Below are 20,566 nucleotides of genomic sequence, written 5' to 3' on the forward strand. Positions count from 1 at the left end.
TGACATCTTTAGAATAGTCTCGGTTGGAACTCTAATTTAATATTGATACGGCGTGAGCAACCATAAAAATAATAAGTAGTCGATAGTTAAGATGATATGATAGTCAAAATCAAGGTGTATGTATCTAAATTCTAAACAGACCACTTTCAACGAAATTCAGCTCCTCATTTCTTATGGACATGACATCCAACAAAAATCCATTCAGCCCTAGATTTGGTTAGTTCTCTGAGGCTCAGCTTCTCACTCATGGGCATGGCTCCCAACATAAAATCCGGCCAACCCTAAAGTCGGTCAGATCTCTAGGGCTCAGCTCCACACCTCTCATGGGCATGCTTCCCAACATAAACTCGGTCAGCCATAGAGTCAGTCGGATATCCGATGATCCCGTCCGGAATCTAAGTCAAATGGAGGTCGGCTGCGTTGTCGCTGACGTTGACGGAAGGCGATGGAGACTTCCTACGAGTACAGTACTTCACGAGTGGATTCCCTAGGCTGCTGACGAGGGGCGATGACTAGGATGACGAAGCGAGAGTTCCCTGCACATACTCAGACGAACCCCCTCCATGTTAGGGACCAAGAACCAGAGAAAAAGTCCCCGGAGCAGACCCTCCGACGCTCAAGTCATGTACTTTTTCCTCAGAAGAGCAGTAAAAATGCAGAAAGTAGAAGATAGATACGGAAATGTGAGTGAGCGTACTTGTGCGAGGGAGAGGACACCCCTTTTTATATGACCATGTGTACTTAGGGCTTCTGGCAAGTGTTAGGGAATGTCGGGTGTCAGACCCTGTCTGGCGGTGGGTGACACTTGGCATCCTCCTATAGGTCGGAGGAAGGTTCTGCTATCAGCCGGTCATAGACCGTTAGAATATATCCTGACACACAGCAGATATTCTCTGACAGGTGGTTACGATTCTCTGACTCTGTTGTCGTTTTCGTTGATCGGGTGTGAACAAGAGAACTCCTAACAACCAGTGATCGCCAAGCCTGACCAGGGTGCATCTGAGTAGTCTGTCATATCCCGACCAGGCGCATCAAGTTTGTGTATATGAGTCCGCTGTGAGAAAACCCGACCGGTAGAGATGGTTCCTTCTCCTTCTTCCTTATTCCTTGTGTTACTAATTTGACTTCTTGACCTGGGCATCCCGACCGGTCAACCTGTCTGAATTCCTGACCTAGACCTCTCACCCGAGTAACCTGTCTGAATTCCTGACCTGGACATCCTGACCGAGCATCCATTCTGAACTCCTGACCTGGGGCCCTTGCTCGAGTAACCCCTCTGAATTCCCGACCTGGGCATCCTGACCAGGCATCCCTTTTGAACTCCCGACCTGGGCCCCTCGCCCGAGTAACCCATCTGAATTCCCGACGCGGGCATCCTGACTGAGCATCCATTCTGAACTCCTGACCTGAGCCCCTCGCCCGAGTAACCCATCTGAATTCCCGACATGGGAATCTTGACCGAGCATCCATTTTGAACTCCTGACCTGGGCCCTTTGCCCGAGTAACCCATCTGAATTCCCGACCTAAACCTACATTCTAAGTGTTAGCTGGGTAACGACCTTTAACATTACAACCCCTCTATGGGGTGATACGTCTTCTCGACCTCTGAGTGTCACGTCCCCTTGACTTCTGACTGTCACGCCCCCTTGACTTATAATCACCACACCCCTTTGACTACTGACTGCCACGTTCCCTTGACCAGACCCTACCATTATGCACCGTATCAATGTTCATAGTTTCTTTTGTCACTATTATCTTAAGGGCTATAATTCAATCCCCTTTTCTAACTACTCCTACAACTTCATCTTTTAACGAACCATCTATAATAATACTTACTTCATTTCTTACTTTGCTCTTTTCTGTGTACCATAATTTAAAACCTAAGTTTTTTTATTATCTTTGCCTTCTCGTCTATCCATTTTATCTCTTGTACACATAAGATACTAATTCTTCTCTTAATCATCGTATATACTGTCTCCATTGATTTACTAATGAGGATTCCTATGTTCCAAATCTTAGACTATTAGTTTTCCTATCATATTTAAACTTATCTAATTTATGGTGTGAGAACTCTTGCATATTTACACTACACCTAATTTTTCATGAAGATGTAGCGGACCTTGCCGATACATTGCAGTCGACCCTGCAACGCGAACTCTTGCATATTTAGCAATACACCCAAGTTTGGGAGATGTAGCAATCATTGCTGAGACGTTACAGTTGGAGTCTGCAACGTGCTCCTTTCGAGGAACAACTTAGCATTAGCATAATAGTTTAATGAATCTATTTATTGAATATTTATCATAGTTTTAATGTTGGCTGATAACTTAACACAATCCTCATCCTTTATATGTACTTGTAGGGGCGTAGCCAGGATCTAAATTTACCTGGGGATAACCTTCAAAGTTATGCTCTTCGATTCTTCTTAAAATCAAATTTATTAATTATTATATCATTATCAATTTTTTCAACCAACTCCCGTTCAATATAGATGACCATAGAATATGCTAAAAACTCTTCTTCTATCTTATTATGAAGAGTTTCAATAAGTTTCATAACTGAAAATGTCCATTTCGTTATTGCTGTAGAAATGGAAAGAATTAAAACTAGATGAATTAACATGCCAATTAAATAAATATACTAGATTTAATATATAAGTAAATGATATAATTATAATATATAAACTATAACAAATGAGAAAAATAATAGTTGACTCATAGAGATAATATCAAGCAGGGATATTAATAGTAGTTGACTCGTAGAGATGATATCAAAATAAAATAAACCCGCGGCAATGGTCGCACGGATATCACGTGTTATTTGAGAGAAGGGATGTCGCGGTTGTACTCGTCGAGTCACTGCTTGACGCTTGTACCAGACATGAATATGAAATATCAAGTGAAGGATAATGTAAAAATCTTTTAAAAAAAAAATAGAGATTACACCGTTCAGAAAGGAGGTCGAAGAAAATTCATTTCAAAGATAAACAGATCTATTTGAACCCAATGAAAGAAAAGGATAAAGAGGATCAAAATTAAAATTTCTCACACCTACATCTCTGCGGCTACGAAGAGTAGCAAGCAATGTGGTAGTGTTGGTTGTTCTTGTGGTGTGCAACAAAACCGTCATGCAGATGACACTGATAAAATGATGAATTTTTTTTATTTAATTAAAGTTCAAGCAACATAAGTGCTTTGGCTTCAAATAAGAAAAAAGTTATTGAAATTTTAATAGGGAAAAAATAAAAGGAAATTAATGATGATGGGATATAAAAAAAATTTAGTTTTATTTTTTTTTTTAAATTGATGGGGCTAAAGTTCACCCTACCCCAAAGGTAGCTCCATCCTTTGTACTTGAGACTGAGTATGATTGACTTGTCGTTGGCAGAGTTAAAATCATAATTATAGAAATTCATAAGTTGTACTAATCTATAAAATTAAACAATAAATGCAGGTATAATATTAAATTTACATGTATAAGGATTACATATTACTTTCAACCATTGGTATTTAAATGAGCCTATCATGCTTCTCCTTCCGTATCAAGACCGTATCACATATTTTTTAGAATTTTAATATATATAATAATGTTTTACCACTATGATAATATTTAATATATTTAAATATTTATGAAGGGGCGGAGATAATAAGGGCTAGCTAGCATGGTATGCTCAGGGTTTATCAACAAATTTGGATCGAGTCAGCCAGCTTATAATTGAACTCGGGTCGAGTCAATTGGTCGAGCTCGACGCAAATCAGTCTGAGTCACGCCCAGATTAAGTCCAATCAGTCAAATCTATGACCAAACTCTGACGTGACTCAATAATTACAACACAATTTACCAAAATACATATTTAGGTTTTTGAATTTACCAAAAAAAGCATACTACTTTAGCATTTACCAAATGACGCACATTTTTACAGTGATTTCCTATTCTACCCTTCTGACAAATTTAATTAGTTTCCTTTTTCTTTTCTTTGTCATTTCTCTCTCTTCTTTTTCTTACTATGCATGCAACTAGAGTTGTCAGACGAGCCAACCCGTGACGGGACGGGTCGGCCCGTGGCGGACTAACCATTTGGCGAGGCGGGGTGGGCCAACCTGCCAACTTGGCGGGTTGGGAAATTTCCAACTCAACCCATTCGAAGGCGGGTTGCGGGTTTGGCGGGCCAACCCGCGGGCCCATCAAAAATTTTTAAAAAACTAAAAAAAAATATTTCATATCTTCAACATTTTACTTCGAAAAAGTTTTCTACAATTAAATGTATACATAAACATGTATTTTAAATATAAATGAACACAAATGAGTACTTATGTTGGATGAAAATTACTATTTTTATTTCAAAATTATAACAAAGAAAGATAATAAGTTGACCTAAAACTTAACTTACACATGTTTTTCAACCCGCGGGCCAACCCAAGCCCGAGCGGGTCGCGGGCCTAGGCGGGTCGGCCCACGACGGACTTGGGTTGATAAAATTCCAACCCAACCCGCTTAAATTATTTGACGGGGTGGGCCAACCCGACGGGCCCAACCTAAATTGACGGCTCTACATGCAACGTATCTTCTCTTTCCTTCTTCTTTTTTATCTTCTCTTTGTTTTTCTTTTTTTTTCAATTTTTTTCTCAAACATGTTATAAGAGATCAAACCCACGTTGGACCTGATATCTCTCCATATCATGCCCAATGTGGGCCTGATATGGGGAAAAAAAGGAAAAAAAAAAAAAGAGATTTAGATTTTTCAACACCTCTGGTCCACTACTATAAATGTCGAAAATAACAATGGAGCATATTTAGACACCTTGTAATTTTAGAAATCTACAGGATCTTAAATGAGTGCAATCGGAGCTCTCTAGATCCATTAGTGACTTTTGACTGAAACTCACTGATAGACCTAGAGAGCTCCAATTGCACTCATTTCAGTTCCTATGGATTTGTAAAATTGCAAGGAGTCCAAATATACTCTCCAATATTATTTTTGGCATTCCTAGTGATGGACCAGAGGTTTTGAAAAATCTAAATTTGTCGTTCTTTTTTTTTCTTTATTTTTTGTTATTAGGTCTGATATGAAGAGATATCAGGCCCAACGTGGGTCTGATATATCTTCATATTATGCCCAATGTGGGCCTGATATCTCCCCATATCAGGCCCAACGTGGGCCTGATATGGGAGATATCAGGTCTAATAACAATAAAAAAATAAAAAAAATAAAAAAAGAAAGAGAGATTTAGGTTTTTCAAAACCTCTGGTCCACCATTAGGAATACCAAAAATAATAATGAAAAGCATATTTGGATTTCTTGCAATTTTAGAAATCCACAGGAACTGAAATGAGTGCAATCGGAGCTCTCTAGGTCCATTAGTGAGTTTCGGTCAAAACCCACTGATAGACCTAGAGAGCTCCGATTGCACCCATTTTAGTTTCTATGGATTTCTAATATTGCAAGAAGTTAAAATATGTTATCTATTATTTATTTCAACTTCTAAAAGATGTTAAATTATAATAAGAAAGAATTAGTAAAACAATCCCTATACATTTTAGGATTTTTAAAACCTCTGGCCCACTACTAGGAATGCCAAAAACAATAATGGAGAATATATTTGAACTCCTTGTAAAATTAGAAATCCACATAAATTGAAACGGGTGCAATCGGAGCTCTCTAGGTCTAAATCTCTCTTTCTTTCTTTTTTTTTTTCATTTTTTTTATTTTTAGGCCTGATATGATCGATATTAGGCCCACGTTGGGCCTAATATATCTTCATATAAGCCCCAATGTGGGCCTGATATCTCCCCATATCAGGCCCAATGTGGATCTGATACGGGAGATATCAGGCCTAATAAAAAAAAAAAATTTTTCAAAACCTCTGGTCCACCACTAGGAATGTCGAAAATAATAATGAAGAACATATTTGGATTCTTTGCAATTTTAGAAATCCACAGGAACTGAAATGGGTGCAATCGGAGCTCTCTAGGTCCATTAGTGGGTTTCAGTCAAAACCCACTGATGGACCTAGAGAGCTCCGATTGCATTCATTTCAGTTTTTGTAGATTTCTAATATTGCAAGGAGTTAAAATATGCTGTCTATTATTTATTTCAACTTCTAAAAGATGTTAAAATATAATAAGAAAGAATTAGCAAAACAATCCCTATAGGTTTTTCAAAATCTCTGGTCTACCACTAGGAATGCCAAAAATAATAATGGAGAACATATTTGAACTCCTTGCAAAATTAGAAATCCACAGAAACTGAAACGGGTGCAATCGGAGCTCTCTAGGCCCACGTTGGGCCCAATATCTCTTCATATCAGGCCTAATGTGGGCTTGATATCTCCCTATATAAGACCCAACGTGGATCTGATATGGGAGATATCAGGCCTAATAACAAAAAAAAGAAAAAAAAAAGAGATTTAGGTTTTTCAAAACCTCTGGTCCACCATTAGAAATGTCGAAAATAATAATAAAGAGCATATTTGGACTCCTTGCAATTTTAGAAATCTACAGAAACTGAAATGGGTGCAATCGGAACTCTCTAGGTCCATTAGTGAGTTTCGATCAAAACCCACTGATGGACTTAGAGAGATCCGATTGCACCCATTTCAGTTTCTGTGGAATTCTAATGTTGCAAGGAGTTAAAATATGCTATCTATTATTTATTTTAACTTCTAAAAGATGTTAAAATATAATAAGAAATAATCAGCAAAGCATTCCCTATACGTTTTAGATTTTTCAAAACCTCTGGTCCACCACTAGGAATGCCGAAAATAATAATAAAGAGAATATTTGGACTCCTTGTAATTTTAGAAATTCACAGGAACTGAAATAAGTGCAATCGGAGCTCTCTAGGTCCATCAGTGGATTTCGATCAAAACCTACTAATGGACCTAGAGAGCTCCGATTGCACCCATTTCAGTTCCTGTGAATTTTTAAAATTGCAAGGAGTCCAAATATGCTCTTCATTATTATTTTTGGCATTCCTAGTGGTGGATCAGAGGTTTTGAAAAACCTAAAACGTATGGGGAATGTTTTGCTGATTATTTCTTATTATATTTTAACATTTTTTAGAAGTTAAAATAAATAATATATAACATATTTTAACTCCTTGCAAAATTAGAATTTCATAGAAACTGAAATGGGTGCAATCGGAGCTCTCTAGGTCCATCAGTGGGTTTTAACCGAAACCCACTGATAGACCTAGAGAGCCCCGATTGCACACATTTTAATTCCTGTGGATTTTTAAAATTGTAAGGACTCCAAATATGCTCTTCATTATTATTTTCGGCATTCCTAGTAGTGGACCAGAGGTTTTGAAAAACCTAAATCTCTCTTTCTTTCTTTTCTTTTCTTTTCTTTTCTTTTTTTTGTTATTAGACTTGATATCTCCCATATCAGATCCATGTTGAGCCTGATATGGGGAGATATCAGTCCCACATTGGGCATGATATGAAGAGATATCAGGCCCAACGTGGGCCTGATATCTATTCATATCAGTTCTAATAACAAAAAAAAAAGGGAAAAAAAGGAGAGATTTAGACCTAGAGAGTTCCGATTGCACCCGTTTCAGTTTCTGTGGATTTCTAATTTTGCAAAGAGTTCAAATATATTCTCCATTGTTATTTTTGGCATTCATAGTGGTGGACCAGAGATTTTGAAAAACCTAAAATGTATAGAGATTGTTTTGCTGATTTTTTCTTATTATATTTTAACATCTTTTAGAAGTTGAACTAAATAATAGATAGCATATTTTAACTCCTTATAATATTAGAAATCCACAGAAACTGAAATGGGTGCAATCGGAGCTCTCTAGATTCATTAGTGAGTTTCGGTCAAAACCTACTGATAGACCTAGAGAGCTCCGATTGTATCCATTTCAGTTCCCGTGGATTTCTAAAATTGCAAGGAGTCCAAATATGCTCTTCATTATTATTTTCGACATTCTTAGTGGTGGACCAGAGGTTTTGAAAAACATAAATATCTCTTTCTTTTTTTTTTTTCTTTTTTTTGTTATTAGGCTTGATATCTCCCATATCAAATCCACGTTGGGCCTGATATGATGAGATATCAGGCCCACATTAGGCCTGATATGAAGAGATATCAGACCCAACGTGGGTCTGATATCTCTTCATATCAGGCATAATAACAAAAAAAAAGGGAAAAAAAAGAAAAAAAAAGAAAGAAAGAGAGATTTAGACCTAGAGAGCTCTGACTGTATCCGTTTCAGTTTATGTGGATTTCTAATTTTACAAGGAGTTCAAATATATTCTCCATTGTTATTTTTGGCATTCCTAGTGGTGGACTAGAGGTTTTGAAAAACCTAAAATATATAGGGATTGCTTTACTGATCCTTTCTTATTATATTTTAATATCTTTTAGAAGTTGAAATAAATAATATATAGTATATTTTAACTCCTTGTAATATTAGAAATCCACATAAACTGAAATGGGTGCAATCGGAGCTCTCTAGGTCCATTAGTGGGTTTTGACCGAAATCCACTGATGGACCTAGAGAGCTCCGATTGCACTCATTTCAGTTCCTGTGGATTTCTAAAATTGCAAGGAGTCCAGATATGCTCTTTCTTATTATTTTTGACATTCCTAGTGGTAGAACAGAGGTTTTGAAAAACCTAAATTTCTCTTTCTTTTTTTATTTAATTTTTTTCTCTTTTTTTTTATTAGGCTTGATATCTCCCTATATCAGGCCCAACGTGGGCCTGATATGGGAGATATCAGGCCTAATAACAAAAAAAAAGGAAAAAAAGAACAATAAATTTAGGTTTTTCAAAACCTCTGATCCACCATTAGGAATGCCAAAAATAATAATGGAGAACATATTTGAGCTCCTTGCAATTTTAGAAATCCACAGGAACTGAAATGAGTGCAATCGGAGCTCTTTAGGTCCACCAGTGAGTTTCGATCAAAACCCATTGATCGACTTAGAGATATCAGATTTCAATCATTTCAGATCCTATAAATTTCTAAAATTGTAAGGAGTCTAAATATGCTCTCTATTGTTATTTTCGGCATTTATAGTAGTGGACCAGAGGTGTTGAAAAATCTAAATCTCTTTTTTTTCTTTTTTATTTTTGTCCCTGTTGTTAGGCCTGATATCTCTCCATATCAGGCCCACATTGGGCCTGATATGGAGAGATATCAGGCCCAACGTGGATTTGATCTCTTATAACATGTTTGAGAAAAAAATTGCAAAAAAAACAAACAAACAAAGAGAAGATAAAAAAGAAGAAGGAAAGAGAAGATACGTTGCATACAAAGTAGGAAAAAGAAGAGAGAGAAATGATAAAGAAAAGAAAAAGGAAATCAATTAAATTTGTCAGAAGGGTAAAATAGGAAACCACTGTAAAAAGGTGCGTCATTTGGTAAATGCTAAAGTAGTATGCTTCTTTTGGTAAATTCAAAAATCTAAGTACGCCTTTTGATAAATTGTCGTACAACTAATTAAATAGTGCAATTTATAGAAGGTTGTGTCATTTGATAAATAGGAACGATGTCACTCGCTAATATACGATTTGGTCCCTTCTGATGTTAGTTTTAGTCCTTTTAGTTACCATTGACGAATACTTTCACGGTGACAAAAGGTGAATATGTTTACCTCTAGCGCCCCCGTAAATTCGTCTCAGAGCCAATAAGGAGGAGATAAATCACGGACGACTATTAATCTTTGAAATAATGACTAGCACATATACAATTTCACAGTCATTGTATTGCTTGGCCTGATGACTATCAACTCGACAATCACCCTATCGACCTAGTAACAATTCAATTTGTCATCCAGGTATCCGTGGTTCGAGCTCCAGCTATGATGAATTTATAGGAATTTTTTCTACAAATGGGGCACGCAACTAAAGGATGTTGGGCTCCTGGACTGCCCGCTGCGAGCATTTCTCGATTTACCCTAGTGGCCGATGGAAAACTTCCGTGGGACTGGGCCGGTTACTCCAGACTCGACGTTACCTAGCCTGGTTAATCATATTTTTTTTTAGTAACAATCCAATTTGGCCCCGAGGCTATGATGCAGTGGTAGGGTATCCAGATTATCACAAGGTACCCATAGTTCGAGCCCTAGTTATGACGAATTTGCAAGAATTTTTCCTCTAAATGAGGCCCACAACTAAAGGATGCTAGGCTTCTGAATTGCCCGCTGCGAGCGCTTCCCAATTTACCCTGGTGGTCGATGGGAAACTTCTGTGAGGTCAGGCCGGTCATCCCAGGCTCGACGTTACTTAGTTTGGTTAATCATTTTTTTAGTAACAATCCAATTTGTCCTCGGGATCATAGTGTCACGATAGGACATCCAAGTTATCATCCAGACACTCATGGTTCAAACCTCAGTTACGGTATATTTAAAGAAATTTTCCTTCCAAATGGGAGGCGTAACCAAAGGATACTGCGCTTCTGGGCTGGCTGCCGCGTACACTTCCCAATTTATCCTGGTGATCGGTGGGAAACTTCTATAGGAACGGACCGATCACCCCAAAAATAATCAATGAGATTAACTAGAATTATTATTATTTTTTAATAACAATCCAATTTGTACTAAGGACTAATAACTAATAGTTATATAGTATAATCATTAAAATATAAGTGTCATGATATAATAGGTTGGGATCAAAATTTGATATGTTTGGGCATGTTTTCTTTTACGTCTTGTCATCTCTACTAATGACTAATAGGCACTTATGATTTACCTTTTTTATATTAGTCTAAGGAAGGATTAGTGAAAGCACGAGGGTGAACAAATTGTCTTTTGTCACATAGTAACAATCCAATCCAACTCTCGGGATTATAGTACAGCGGTAGGAAATGTAGATTATCAACTAGGCACCTATGGTTCGATCCTTAGGTATGACATATTTATAATAATTTTTCCTTCAAATGAAGTGTATAATCTAAGGATGTTGGACTTCTGAGCTACCCGTCACTTGCGCTTCTCGAATTATCTCGATGTCAATAAAAAAATTCTATTAAACTATATCGATCATCTAAGAATTATTGAATAAGGTTAATTGAATTTATTATTTTTTATAATAATTTAATCCGTCCCCTCAGAACGGTTGGTTGTTGAAGCTTGTCTCAATACACTTTTCTTTATACTTTAGGCACCTGCATAAATCGTTAAAATAATTAAGAAATTATCATTACATGTATTTTTTTTTTAAAATAGAAAATTTGGGAATTTTTAAACATCCTCACGATCTTTACTCGCATAGTAGTTTGTATGCGGATTGGGAAAGCTCCACGGGAGCTCCGCATCTGACATTAGGGATTCCTCGAGGACCTTCCTTCTTTTCCCTTCATCGCCTCTCTTTCGGCTTCGTTCCCGTTCTTCCAAATCGGCCTTGCGTAGTTGAGATCATCCGCGGAGATCTCGTTCAGGTAACTGGCTCCCTTCCTTCTCCTCTTTCGTTATTTTGTCCCTTTGATCAATTCATTTTCGATTGAGTTTGCCTCTGCGCTTGAATTGGAAAGATAGATGCTTCCGACGCAGGTACTGAGGAACTTTTTAAGAGAAAGAAGCAAGCAAATCCATTCGTCCCTATCAGTTAGTAGGTGACCCACCATTTCTTTTTCATATTGATCCTCCTGAATTGGTGTGAAGTTATCTGATTTGATCATTTTATGGGGTATTTTCGTGGTCAAAAGATTGTGTTTCTCTGGTGCACGGTGATCATTATGCCCTATTTTAGGTTTTTCTTCTGCGCGTCTAAGAATTCTAAGAAGCAGATCTCTGTTGTGAGAATAAATCATGTCAAAAGGCGATCTTTTTAGCTAACTAGATTGTGTTCCTCAATGTGATTGATAGTTTTTCCCTACTAATTAGGTTACAGACATAACTGGTCCCAACTCCAGATTTGGGTTTTAATTCACTTCATTTTGTTAAATTTAGGGATTTTTTTGCCTGCTCTGTGACTTACTGAAGATTTTTCAGCTTCATTAATGATTTCAACTCATGATTTGGTCATTATTACTTCCGAATTCATTCTCCATGAACTTTCTATGCAAAGGCATACAACCTCCTGAGCTAAAAAAGATTGGATTTGGTAATGCCACTGCAGTTTTCTGTTCGTACAAAGAAAACAAATTGCCAAATCTAAATAGTGTAGATTTGTCACTGACTTAATATTGCTTTTGTTATTTCTGTATACAATGAAAACAAATGATCGATTGCACAAGTTTTTTTGGTTTTCGTCTATGTTTCAAGTAATTACCTTGCATTTTAATTGTTTAGATAAAGAAATAGAAGTGTGAATACCATTGAAGTAGAACAAGGGTCAAGGGAAAGATACAAAGATGCGGAGCTCACTCTTCAGATTAGCTCGCCACTTGAAGTTTCCCACTTCGTCAATGATTGGCTCTCCACTCCACCGTCCCCTTCTATCTTCCCTCCTTGAGCATCCAATTCGAGAGTCATTTCCTGGTGATCACCTCCAATGGAGGTCAGTTGGCAGCCGTAGGGGCTCCCAATTTGCTACTGGTTTCAACCCCCTCGAGTCAAAGCAGCTTGGGTCCATCATCGATCTGGAGAGGGCCACGAATTGCTCACCTGAGGAGCTCGTCTCAGTCTGGGATGATGTAAGTATTACCCACTTTAATCTTTCTAGTGAAATTCCACTGAGTTGTGCAATTCCTTCATTAGGCGATATCCAGCATTCGATCTCTCAATGCAAATCAAGATGATTATTCTGCTCCTCTCCATGTCTGGCACGTTTATTATAGATGAACATAGGGCATTATTGTTTTTTATTCAACCATGTGGTATATGTTAGGCTAAGGCTGTCTCAATTTTTAATTGGAAAGAAGATTGATGGTGATGCTCTTGTGAGTTCGCAATTTGTTCAAAGTTGGACAACAATAATGGAAACGGCTTCCAGGTTAAAAGTTAGTGTTGGCTGAAGTAAATGGATGGGTACTCTTGCTATTTTTTTTTTTAGTTTTTTTTGTAGGGGAAACAAAAATCAACAAAGTCTTAAAGAGACTAGTCAATAGACAGAATAACTGACATGAGGAAAAAGGTTACTAGTCACAGCCACATTAGATTTAGTGAAATCACTAGGCCTTTTCCTTTCCTCGTATTAAAAAAAAGTAAATAGATTCAATAAAGTTGACTTCATGTTTAGTACAAGAAACATGGTTTGATGTTCTGGTTCCTATTGAATAACTTCACCCAATAATTGTTTGTCCATCTTTGCTACAGTATCATCTTGGAAGAGGTCATATTGGTGCATCCATGAAAGCAAAGTTGTACCATCTATTGAATCAGCGATCTCTTACCTGGTAAATATGTGAAGTGCAATCAATTGTTTTGGCTTAGCTTGTCCATTTCTTTTTTAACTACCTTTCTATTTATCACATTATATTTCTATTATTTGAATGTTCATCTCACTCTTTCCTTTTATATCTTCTCCTCTGAGTTAGCCGGCATTTTGTCATTCCTTTGTGGAAGGGGAGTGGTTACACCAATATGTTTCTCCAAGGTGAATCTTCTCGTTTCCTTTGTCTTTCTCCTTAAATCATGGATATATATGCTAGTTTTTGATGTTGCAATGGATATATATAATTACATTTTTGTCCTTAAATTACGGATGGCCCTATGTCATTGTGCTTAATTTTTATTGTTGCAGTGCAGATGCCACACATGATATTCACTGGCCTTGAGGATTACAAGGCAAGAGGAACTCAAGCAAGCCCCTATTTTGCTGTTACTTACTACACTGAATTTGCAGAAAGCAAAGACATCGTGCTGATTCGCGGTGACGTCGTCTTCACCAGCAAGCTTAGTGATTCAGAAGCAAAATGGCTTCTGGATACTGCTCACGCATTCTATCTGAATGATGGCAAATACAAACTTGTGGAGCGCTTCAACAAAGAGACTCATGAATTTGAGTTCAAGGATGTCCTCCGTGCTCTAGAAATGCCCACACTTTGATTGACACTGGCGCAAGTTGGTTCCAGGATATCCTTTCAGCTCTAGGAATGCCAAAACTTTGATTGACACTGGCACAAGTTTGTTCCAGGATATTTTTTGAGCTCTCGGAATGCTTCGACAAAGAGAAATTCCAAGATTAATTCATGTTAATTTATTTATATATTTGAATTATGTTATATCATTTTTGGATTTTATGTTTAACTGTTAAATGGAGTTTAGGTCAGGCTGGCCTGGTTGAGTCATGTTATTGGATAAGATAATATTGTTAGCTGTGGACTATTGACTGTGGTATGTGTTTAGTGCAAGTTAATTTGATCCATGGCTTTCTTTCCATATAATAAAAGGAGACAATTGCATGTATGAAAGAATACAAAGTATATCAATCTGACTTTGAGCAAGATCTATGTGTAACATGAGGCTGTTCTAACTGTGTTGAGATGAGTTTAATTTCTTGGTTACTGCAATATTATTTGCGTTCTTTAACAATAGCATTTTACCTTCCTAATTTTAATCTACTATAACTAGAATGGGTTTGGTTCAAATTGATCATATTTAATTATTCAAATTAGTCATATTCAAATACAGGAGTAATTATCATTTTAAAGTATCAACCAATCATGTGATCGATCAAAAAAAAAAAATCAATTCACTACAGCAATGAGTCTTGAAAGTTTAAACAATTAAGCACATTTCTATTTATAATGATCAATGGTTTTTTTTTTTTTAATAATTCATGTGTTCAGATTTTGGCCGATTAATCCTTGAATGTAGACCGCTTTGGTTCTTCAATCGGATAAATCTAAAATACAATTTATTTATGCACTTCAAAATTGTCTCCATCTCAGAGTCATGAGATGAAACAAAGTTATATGATGTGCATGTTGTGGAAGGAACAAATCAACATCAGATACCTAAACATGATTTGATTTACTAGAACAAAATTCATATTTTCAATCATCAGAGATAGAAAGGAAACTATCATAAAACAAGATTGTGAATTCAGATAAATAAGTCTTTTCCTCCTATACTGTACATGTAGCTGAAGTTGCTGTGTTTTTTTATCTTTCCGTGCCCATCTTTATGCACAAGAATTAGCTTTATTTTGACGAGGAGACGATTTGTAACAAATATGTAGGTTTGAGAAACTCCATTAGTGATAACTCCTCCAGTATGCTAACCTTTTCGTGTACATCAATGAGTTCTGAAGGAAAACCTGCATATTTTTCTTACAGTGGAGCAAGTAACTCAGCAGAATGCCGGGTTGATGTTCCTTGAAACATCGTGATCTGGAAGTGAATAATACAATGATAGAGCTCATGAAGTCCATGGTTTATCAGGCTGTGAGAAACACTCTTGTGGATTGGCATAGAAATAGTCTTATTCCTTAGGCCTGTCAGCAATTACCGTTTGCCAAGTAGGCCTTCCCATGCGATTAGCACAAGCAACCTTGACTGATAAAGAGAAGTCATCCCACCCTAGAGCTCCATTTATTGTTCTGGTCGATCGGTTCAACAAGGAGTTTTCGGTCTAAGACAATGGTCTTCTTGAAACCCAAGGCTCTGCAAATTATACAACAGAGAGCAATTATTCTTGTTTCTTAAGGTTTAAAACTCAAGTTTGAACTAAAAAAAGATTCTGCATAACAATCTCGATTTTTGTAAGAGAGAACAGAGATAAACAATAAAGAAAGTTCAATGTCTGATACAATATGTCATTGAAGAACAGAAAGAACAATACCTTCCATGACCCTCAACAGCCTTAGCCATGTCTCCATCATATGTAGGTATAAAGATATCACTGTTAGAGGAAACAATGTAATCTAATGCCGCCATCTGAGACGAGCGGTTCTGGAAATATTTCAGATCTGATTGTCTCAGAATCATTTCCTTTCTAACCTGTTCTTAGATCAGAAAGCTAACTAGGCAAAATAAGAACTATAAGATAATTAAGCCATGACAAGCTTCTACAGAAATTCACCAGATTTGGAAACTTATTTGGTCTCTTCTGGTGTTAGAGGGCAGAGTCCATCCTTCCTTCTAGTTTAAGAGTCGATAACTTTCTCTTTCCACCACGGATATGCATACCTGTATATCAATACCATGAGTTCATAGAAACCAAAGACATACATACGAATGAAAAAACTATTATACCTCATTCTTGTCAACTCTTCGGCCTCTTCAGTAGTATAACTGTCAGTGCATCCAGAAAAGGCCAACGCGTCCATCTCATATCTTAAATGAAAAACCAAAAAAGGGCCATTTTTCTGCAGAATAGTCACTACCTGTCGACCCAATTCTTCAATCTGAGCAGTGAATCTCAGAGCATCTAGTTTACTCGGCAACGCAACTTCTCAATCTCTGGAGGTAGACCATTGTTTGCAAGCCTTGCATCCGTTCTATTGACGCATACAACCTTGTACATCTTCACCAAAGGAAGAATCTTGTTGGAAGAACAACATTCTTAGTATGATAGTAGACTATTAGTATAATAGAAATTAAACAATATGTTTCACTATGATTGAAAAAATTGACTAACCTGCTCATGCAGTGATAAAGTACACCATTCCTAGTTCAGCCTTCCTCTTTAATCTAGGTGGCAGCTCTTTCAATATCCGGACCTCGTCTCTTAATGAAGCGATACAGTGATCGACATCAAAAATGTCTTGAAACTCACTGGCACCTCAAGACATACTAATTTAGTGAGTGTTAGTATGAAACTTGAACAAAAATCTGTTATGAATTATGCTATCACTGCAAGAGTTAGGTTTATAAATTCACACACACCTAGGATCATCCCAAAAAGATGTCTTATCCAACTCTGATACTAATATCTTGCAATAGCAACCATATCACATATCTGATGAAAATATTGTTTCATCAGTCACTCATTAGCGTTGTCATGCAACACAAAGTGAAGACTTAAGACACATTATCTGATTGAAAGAGCAAGGTTTTGATCGAAGCATTTTAAAAAGAAAACATATGAGGGAAATAAGTAAATTCATAGGTATGAGGAGGTAATTGTTTATATCACAGGTACACATATTCAAATAAGATACAAAAAGAAGTTTCTTCTAACTATTGATTAGAGATTTTTTTTTTACCACAGCAAAAGAAAAAATTGACTATAATAGATTCGAAGATCCAGGGCATGTCATCATGAGCTAAGGAATGACGAGATGAACACTATAGTGGTTCAAAAGGTTACTTTGGTGAGCCACAATGAAAGGAATAGGCGCACAGTCAGAAACAAGGAAGACACAAAGGTAATGCAATTGCAATCAAGCAGTTATGTCCATGTGAAATTATAGCGAATGGAAACAGGAACCAAGAAATCAAACTTTTTGAGTGCCAAAGAGAGAAAACAATCGCACGTCCAGCGTATCAAACAACAAAATTGAACAAAGCAGTTTGGTTTTTAATACGAATGTACTGGTTCTTAACAGATTTATTCATACAGAATCAAAATCATGAAAATAAATAACTCGGTTTTGAGGGGAAGAACAATCTTGTCAACCAAAATGGACTGCGCCCCATAGACGACAAACCTGGAACAAATCGCCTGGCCTTCAATTACAAGTCCTTTATTTTTCAGTTAAATTAATAGGTAATCAGCTAATCTCCATCGCAAATGATGCGCCTTAACAAAATCCAAAATCTTCAACAAAACAGTCCATTTTAGATCTAACAAAAGCCCCGCCAGCGGAAAAAAAAAACAACTGACAAAAACTGATCTTTTACCCCCATTAACTCGGCTCCAAGCTCTGTTAATGGTCCATCAAGATCTCCAAAAGAATCTTCCACCGCAAAAGGAACGAAACAAATGGGCAAGAAGCTTTAGTTTTGTCGACGGGAAGAAAGCGGCCCCAGGCTGGATTGGAGGGACTGGGGGAGCGATTTGGACAGTGCAGCCGACATCAAGCGATCGGAGAAAACAGCGGAGAAGGATTAGCGTTGCGATCGAAGAGAAGGGAAAGCCTCGGAAGGCGTCGCGTCACCTTCGGAGGAGGAAGATGCGGCGTCGGTGCTAAATATTGATAATGGGTGCTAAAAGAAGGGTCGGATCAGCATTTTGCTATATATATATATATATATATATATATATATATATATATATATATAGAGAGAGAGAGAGAGAGAGGGGGGGAGGTGTTAGCCTGCGGTATTTATGCTGCGGCATCGGTGCGGTTTAATCCACGTCATATGTGGGCTGACGAAAAAAACATTTCCTTGCTTTTTCCGTGCAAAGGGCGAGAACAAAAAACTGCGACAGACAAACGCGTGCCCTAGTAGAGCCCTTCGCGAGCCATTGCCGCGACCTCTCCCTCTCCCTCTCCCTCAGTCGGCCCTAGCTCGCGAGAAGTCGCGAGCTCTCTCTCTCCCTCACTTTGCGATCTCCTGCTGCGATCCTCTCCCTCTCCTCGCCATCTCCTGCCGCGAGCCCTAGCAAAGGTCGACGCGAGCCATCTCCTGCACCTAAACCTTATGTGGGAAAAGGTTTAAACAGGCAGAGGCCAGTCAACACAAGGAAGGATGGGGTGGAAGGCAGCTGAGAAGTTATTCAGGCACTGGAAGATCCTCAGAGGCGACAACGTAATCTTCAATTCTTTCTTTTTCACGTATCATTGTTTACCTTGGTTGAAGTTATGATTTTATCTTTTGCTAATGTTTTGTAGGTCATGATCATAAGAGGCAAGGATAAGGGTGAGACAGGTATCATCAAACGTGTCATTAGATCTCAGAACAGAGTCAGCATAGTAGAGCAGTCGTTGGAAGACGTTGTTATGAATTGTCCTTTGCTCCAGGGTTCGCCCTCCTTATATAGGAGGCTTCGGATGCCCAGATCCCTTCCGGGCACTTGGACTCTAACGTAGCCCAGCCAACCAGAGTACTCCATGTGGCGACGTGCGATGAGGTCCGGGCACCCGAAGTATAAATTTTATCCTCAAACCCCTTCCAAGCGCCCGGACCTCCGGGCGCCCGGATCCCTTCCGGGTGCACGGACCCCATTTTCCAGCAGCTTCAACTCCCTGCAAGAAACGTTAATCCGAAGCACAATGCAAGTTATATTATCCTGCAAAATAAAGTGTTAGCACAGTTATAATAATCAAACAGAGTATTAATTAGATTCCGTCTTACATAGAGCAGAATCTAGTCAAGATCTCAACTTAGAGTTCTGAAATTATTCTAAGTTGGATCGGCGCCTAAGTTCCCTTCCCGAGAATGCGTCCTCACAGTCACTCCCCTCCAGTGACTTATCTTAACTTACCTGCCAGATGTCCGATCAGCCCTTCGACCCGTTTGAGCTTCGTGCCAGCTATCATGTCAGCCGGTCAACCTAGCTGGACTTCGTGCCAGACATCCGATCAGTCCGTCGACTTATTTGGACCTCGTGCCAGCTATCCGATCGGCCCGTCGACCTAGCTAGGCTTCGTGTCAGACATCCGGTCGGCCCGTCGACCTATCTGGACTTTGTACCAGCTATCCGATCTACCCGTCAATCTAGATGGACTTCTCCTGCACACTTGGTCAAATCATTAGATCACAATGAAACTAACTTAACATACTTTGTTATTCATCAAAACCTGAGTTAGACCGTTAGTGCTAACCGCATAAACAATCTCTCCCTTTTTGATACAATGACAACCTAGTTAAGTTAGTGAAAAAATATGCAATAAATAAACACTTACAATTGCTACAATTGTAAGTGTTTATTTACAAGCACTTACAAGTAATGATGTTAAGTTATTCTTATTTTATTTTTGGTAATTTCGTTGCTAACAAACTGAAACCACCTATTTCGTTGCTAACTAACTTAAACCACCTAACCCTCCACCTTTGACATTCATCAAAAAAGAACATAGGATAGATAAAAATAAGCGGTTCAGGAAAATAACGTAATAGAGAATCCAAACTAAAATCAAATTGACTTGGGGGAGTAAAAAATAGAAAATTTTACTTTAAATTTTATCTTTTAATTTTTTCAAAATATCTAAGTTTTGAAAAATAGCTAACTTAGAAAGATAACTTACTAATTTGTAAGTTAAAGTGAGTTTGTAAAATTAGAGTAATTTTCAAAGACACATTTTGCAAAATTAATCCAATTTTCAAAATAAACTCGTAGACTTAAGGCAAAAACAATTTTCCAAGAGGCTAATTTTTTACAAAGGTCAAATTATAAAAGCCAATTTTATAAAACCCAATTTCCAAATTTTATACAAAAGCTAACATTCAAACACAAGTTTATAAAAAAGCCAACTTTTTTTAAAAAAATATTAGTTTTTATATATATAAAAACCTTTAAAAATGAGTTTGTGAAAGTAAAGCAATTGTGAAGTGTTTTTGACAAACGTTTTTCAAAGATGATTTTACAAAATATTTCCAAAGAAGAAAAATTTACTAATTATGAAAACAATTAATCCTCCCCTTAAATCTGACAGTATTTTAAAAAAAATTAAAGGAAGATTTTTATTTTTTATTTTTAAATGAGGTAAGACTTTCAAAAGAGATTTTAAAGAGAAGTTTGATAAGGAATAATTAAAAAAAACGAAGGGATTTTAAAGAGAAGTTTTAAGTAAATATTTTAAAAAAATTGATCCTTTCCCTGAATTTATTACTCTCCCTAATT

General features: G+C 37.4%; 1 protein-coding gene and 1 long non-coding RNA gene across 20 annotated transcripts; one reads left to right on the forward strand and one right to left on the reverse strand.

Moving 5' to 3' along the window:
* The first annotated feature begins 11,218 nt into the window (after positions 1–11,218).
* Positions 11,219–14,277, forward strand: LOC121996225. 13 transcript variants are annotated; one of them, XM_042550106.1, is made up of 6 exons: positions 11,219–11,388; positions 11,482–11,562; positions 12,242–12,585; positions 13,208–13,287; positions 13,429–13,487; positions 13,635–14,277. In XM_042550106.1, the coding sequence occupies exons 3-6, from the start codon at positions 12,304–12,306 to the stop codon at positions 13,937–13,939; spliced, it is 726 nt and encodes a 241-aa protein (XP_042406040.1). In that variant the 5' UTR covers positions 11,219–11,388; positions 11,482–11,562; positions 12,242–12,303; the 3' UTR covers positions 13,940–14,277. The 13 variants fall into 13 exon arrangements, with proteins under 13 accessions (XP_042406040.1, XP_042406046.1, XP_042406043.1 ...); XM_042550112.1 differs by having other exon boundaries at positions 12,248–12,585; XM_042550109.1 differs by having other exon boundaries at positions 11,482–11,558.
* Positions 14,278–14,849: 572 nt separating this feature from the next.
* On the reverse strand, positions 14,850–17,998 carry LOC121996226. Of its 7 annotated transcripts, none has more exons than XR_006115997.1 (6): positions 17,680–17,998; positions 16,723–16,795; positions 16,475–16,611; positions 16,090–16,378; positions 15,677–16,023; positions 14,850–15,498 (listed from the first exon to the last, which is right to left on the reverse strand). It is a non-coding gene; the product is annotated as an uncharacterized LOC121996226 (long non-coding RNA). The 7 variants fall into 7 exon arrangements; XR_006116000.1 differs by having other exon boundaries at positions 16,475–16,629; XR_006115996.1 differs by lacking the exon at positions 16,723–16,795.
* Between the last annotated feature and the right edge of the window lie 2,568 nt (positions 17,999–20,566).

This window comes from Zingiber officinale, chromosome 6A, assembly GCF_018446385.1.
Source record: "Zingiber officinale cultivar Zhangliang chromosome 6A, Zo_v1.1, whole genome shotgun sequence".
NCBI classification, from domain to species: domain Eukaryota; kingdom Viridiplantae; phylum Streptophyta; class Magnoliopsida; order Zingiberales; family Zingiberaceae; genus Zingiber; species Zingiber officinale.

Bases quoted from the DNA above. Each gene is read 5' to 3' on its own strand.
- LOC121996225 (XM_042550106.1), top strand. From the start codon at position 12,304: ATGCGGAGCTCACTCTTCAGATTAGCTCGCCACTTGAAGTTTCCCACT. The intron at 12,586-13,207 runs GTAAGTATTACC...TCTTTGCTACAG, and splicing joins TCGTCTCAGTCTGGGATGAT to TATCATCTTGGAAGAGGTCA. The intron at 13,288-13,428 runs GTAAATATGTGA...CCTCTGAGTTAG, and splicing joins AATCAGCGATCTCTTACCTG to CCGGCATTTTGTCATTCCTT.